Raw genomic sequence first — 3,526 nt, forward strand, 5'->3', positions numbered from 1 at the left:
CCAGATTTACATAATCATGATTGTAGTTCAAGTTCACATATACTTTATTTAATCCATTTACTTGCAGGACTTTCAGGTTTTATGTTTTATCTTTACTAGGCACTACTCTTTCTCCGCCTTTGGCATTAATAAAAAAGAATAAGCCAATTAAAAAGAGCCAAAAAAAAATTGTGCTAAGAAGATAATATATATATATATATATATATATATATATATATATATATGTCCCATTCATCAAAAAATTACATTGAAGCAGGAGGACAGATAAGATTAGATACATAAGTTGTGATCCTTTTAAAAAAATACATAGAAACCTAAACTAGAGAACATCTAGCTTTCCTAATATTCTTCTACAGAATCATCTCCTTTCTCTACTTCTTTGCCTCCTTCTTCTTGAGTCCCTTCTTCTTCAGTGTTTTCTTCATCACCTTCATTTTCAGAATTTCCTTCATCATCATCATCATCACCATCATCATCATTTGCACTCTGAGAAGCAGAGCTAATGTCCATGGGATTACTGCTCATAGAAGTTTTGGCATGATTTTTTTCTATAAGAGTGACCCATTTATCAAGTGATGTGACCTTTGCCTTGATATTCTGAAGACCAATGCGTGCTTCAGAAGAGAAACCAGAAAAGTCTTGTTGAAAGGATAAAAACCAAGAAGGTGCTTCTGAAGATGAGCCAAGTTCTTGTGTGGAAGAGGATTGAGCTGCTGTTGATACAGGAGCAGAGGCTGAGGCTGAAGCTGAAGCTGAAGCGGCTACAGATGTAGGTGGTGCTTGTGTAGACTTAGCAGCCTTCAAATACCATCCGGTACTTCCCTTATCATAGACCATTTTTTTGAGAGAAGTTTCATTAAAAAAATCATATTGAGTTCTCTTTATGAAAAACTCAGAAACACTGGTAACATTAAGTTGAGTAAAGAGGAGTGTAAGAATTTCTCCATAAGGAAGAATAACTCGATTTGATTCCAACTTAGTCCACATCCAATGGACAATCAAACTAGCCAAATCTAATTTCTTACCTTTAAGTAGACACAAAAGAACAAAGCATTCGATATAAGAAAGGCGATCAAAAGAACCTTGTTTTGGTAAGATATTAGTTGAAATGAGCTTATGAAGAATTTGGCCTTTTAAATTCAATTGCTTGTAAAGTGGAGGATGTGCAAAATAAATAGGCTCATGTTCCATAATCATAGGAAGAAATTCTGCAGGAGTGAATCCTTGTTCTAGTATCCAAGACTAAGTAAACACAAGACAATTAAAATCTCCTTAAGCAATTTTGAAAATAGGAGATAATATTTCAGAATTCAAAAAAATTACTTTACTTTAACTTCGGAAGTGTAAATCCCATGTTCATATTGCATATTTGCATAGAAGATTTTGACTAAATGAAGAAAACAACCCTTAGGTTGTTGAATGATAAAGTCATACCATCCAATATCATGAAACAAGTTAAGAATATCAAGAAATTCAGTGATAAAGAATGATACATCCAGAGCTTTACCTAAGATGGGTTCTATAGAACTCAAGGAATTTTGATAACGGAATCGAGCTCGAGGAGCAACTAACCACTTATCAATATTTGGGGTTTCTCTCCCTAAAGAAGGCCCTTTGTTCGCAGTCTACTTGATTCGAGGCATGGAGATACAAATTTTTAGAAACCCTAGATGTTTGTGAGGAATCTGAGTAGGATAAAGATTGTAAAGTGAAGAGAAAATGAGGGAAGATGAAGAGTTTGGAGTTCGGATGAAGGAAGCAAAGAACTTCAGAAGTTTGAAGTTAGGGTTTAGTGCTTTGAAATTTTATAAATCCCGTGACTTCAGATGTCTGAAGTTAAGTACAGAAAACTGAAGTCTGAAAAATCTGAAAGTTTAAAAGTCAGTATGAGTTCAGATGTCTGAAGCCCTAGGTTCAGTCATTTGAACTCTTCTACTACTGTGTTCAGATGTCTAGGGTGTGAACATTGGATGTCTGAAGTGTATATAAATTTTGGAATTTTACTTTTAAAACACTTCTCTGCTGTGAGTTAACCCAAGTTCCCTCCTAATATGTATAAATCTTTCTTCACAAAGAGGTTTTGTAAAAATATTGGCCCATTGATCACTTGTACTTATAAATTCAAGGATTATATCCTCCTTTCAAACATGATCTCTCAAAAAATGATGTCTTATGTCTATATGCTTAGTTCTTGAGTGTGAAATTGGATTTTTAGATATATTTATGGCACTTGTATTATCACACTTTATCATAATTGTTTTATATTCTAAATTAAAATCCTTTAATTGTTGTTTCATATATAGGATTTGTGCACAACAACTTCATGCAGCTACATATTCAGCTTCGGCGGTAGATAAAGCTATTGAATTTTGCTTCTTTGAAAACCATGACACCAATGATTGTCCTAGAAAGCGACATGTGCCACTTGTACTTTTTCTATCAATCTTACATCCAGTATAATCAGCATCAGAATAACTTATCATATTAAAATCCGTGTCCTTTGGATACCATAACCCTAGATCAAGTGATCCTACCAAGTACCTAAGAATTCTTTTTACAGTTGTTAAGTGTGATTCCTTGGGTGCTGATTGAAATCTAGAACACATACACATACTAAACATAATATCCTGATGAGAATCAACAAAGACCATCAAAAGATCCATTGCATGTTCCTATTGGGCCCATCACTAGAGCGAGATCCAAAAAGATCAAAGAAGCACTTCATGGGTTAATTCAAGATATTTGGGCTTATTCAAAAACGGGACACTCCAAGCTTGGCCCAAACAAGGATGAAGGCTTAATAAATTTAATCCATGTTTTGGATGAAGCTAATCTTGCTTAGTGGCTGTAATCTCCTTATTAATGGTGTGCTAGTCAATTAGGAGATTTGACTTTTGACCTTTTGTCTTTACATTTAATTTGTAATTTGTAAGACAACTTAACTTGCATGGGATTTTAGTAAGTTGTGAGAGTCATTAAATGTGTCTAGTAAGTTGGTATATTTAATGTCCTTGTCTCCCATGTTTGTGTGGGAATTGCTATGTATTTAATGTTTTTGTCTCCCATGTTTGTATGGGAATTGTTAAGTGTTTATTATCCTTGTCCCCCACGCTAGCTATATATATAGCCATTGTAAAAGCTAAATTATTCATTGAATAGAAATCAAGAAAAGTGAGGATTTGTTTCTTCTTTGGTTCTTTAGAGAACTTGCGAGCTTATCAAGGATTCTTCCTTGTGGTGTTCAAATTTTATACCTTCGGTTCATGATTAATCTATAATCATTGGGTCGGGGTTTGTTACTTTATACTTACGGTTCACGTTTCACTTATAAACGTTGGGTCGGAGTTTCCTATCAAAATCTGAATTTTAGCTTTCTTGGGCAAGCATTCCAACATTGTTTGCTGGGTCTCAACGCGTGTCGATTGAGGTTCGCATCATATCCGGTCTACTAGCAGTTAAATATAGTAGGCTACGAATAATTCCTCTATAGTGAGTGATGTCTACTTGCTTTCCTTTTTCATCTCTA

At 34.5% G+C, this 3,526-nt stretch overlaps 1 protein-coding gene across 1 annotated transcript; it reads right to left on the reverse strand.

The window, feature by feature from the left end:
- Positions 1-339: 339 nt before the first annotated feature.
- LOC131156081 (DNA polymerase II subunit B4-like) lies at positions 340-837 on the reverse strand. Its single transcript, XM_058109530.1, has one exon. The coding sequence runs from the start codon at positions 835-837 to the stop codon at positions 340-342; it is 498 nt and encodes a 165-aa protein (XP_057965513.1).
- Between the last annotated feature and the right edge of the window lie 2,689 nt (positions 838-3,526).

Source organism: Malania oleifera, chromosome 5 (genome assembly GCF_029873635.1).
Source record: "Malania oleifera isolate guangnan ecotype guangnan chromosome 5, ASM2987363v1, whole genome shotgun sequence".
Lineage (NCBI taxonomy): Eukaryota > Viridiplantae > Streptophyta > Magnoliopsida > Santalales > Ximeniaceae > Malania > Malania oleifera.

Excerpts from the sequence above, each read along its gene's own strand:
- LOC131156081 (XM_058109530.1), bottom strand. The coding sequence starts at position 837 with ATGGTCTATGATAAGGGAAGTACCGGATGGTATTTGAAGGCTGCTAAG.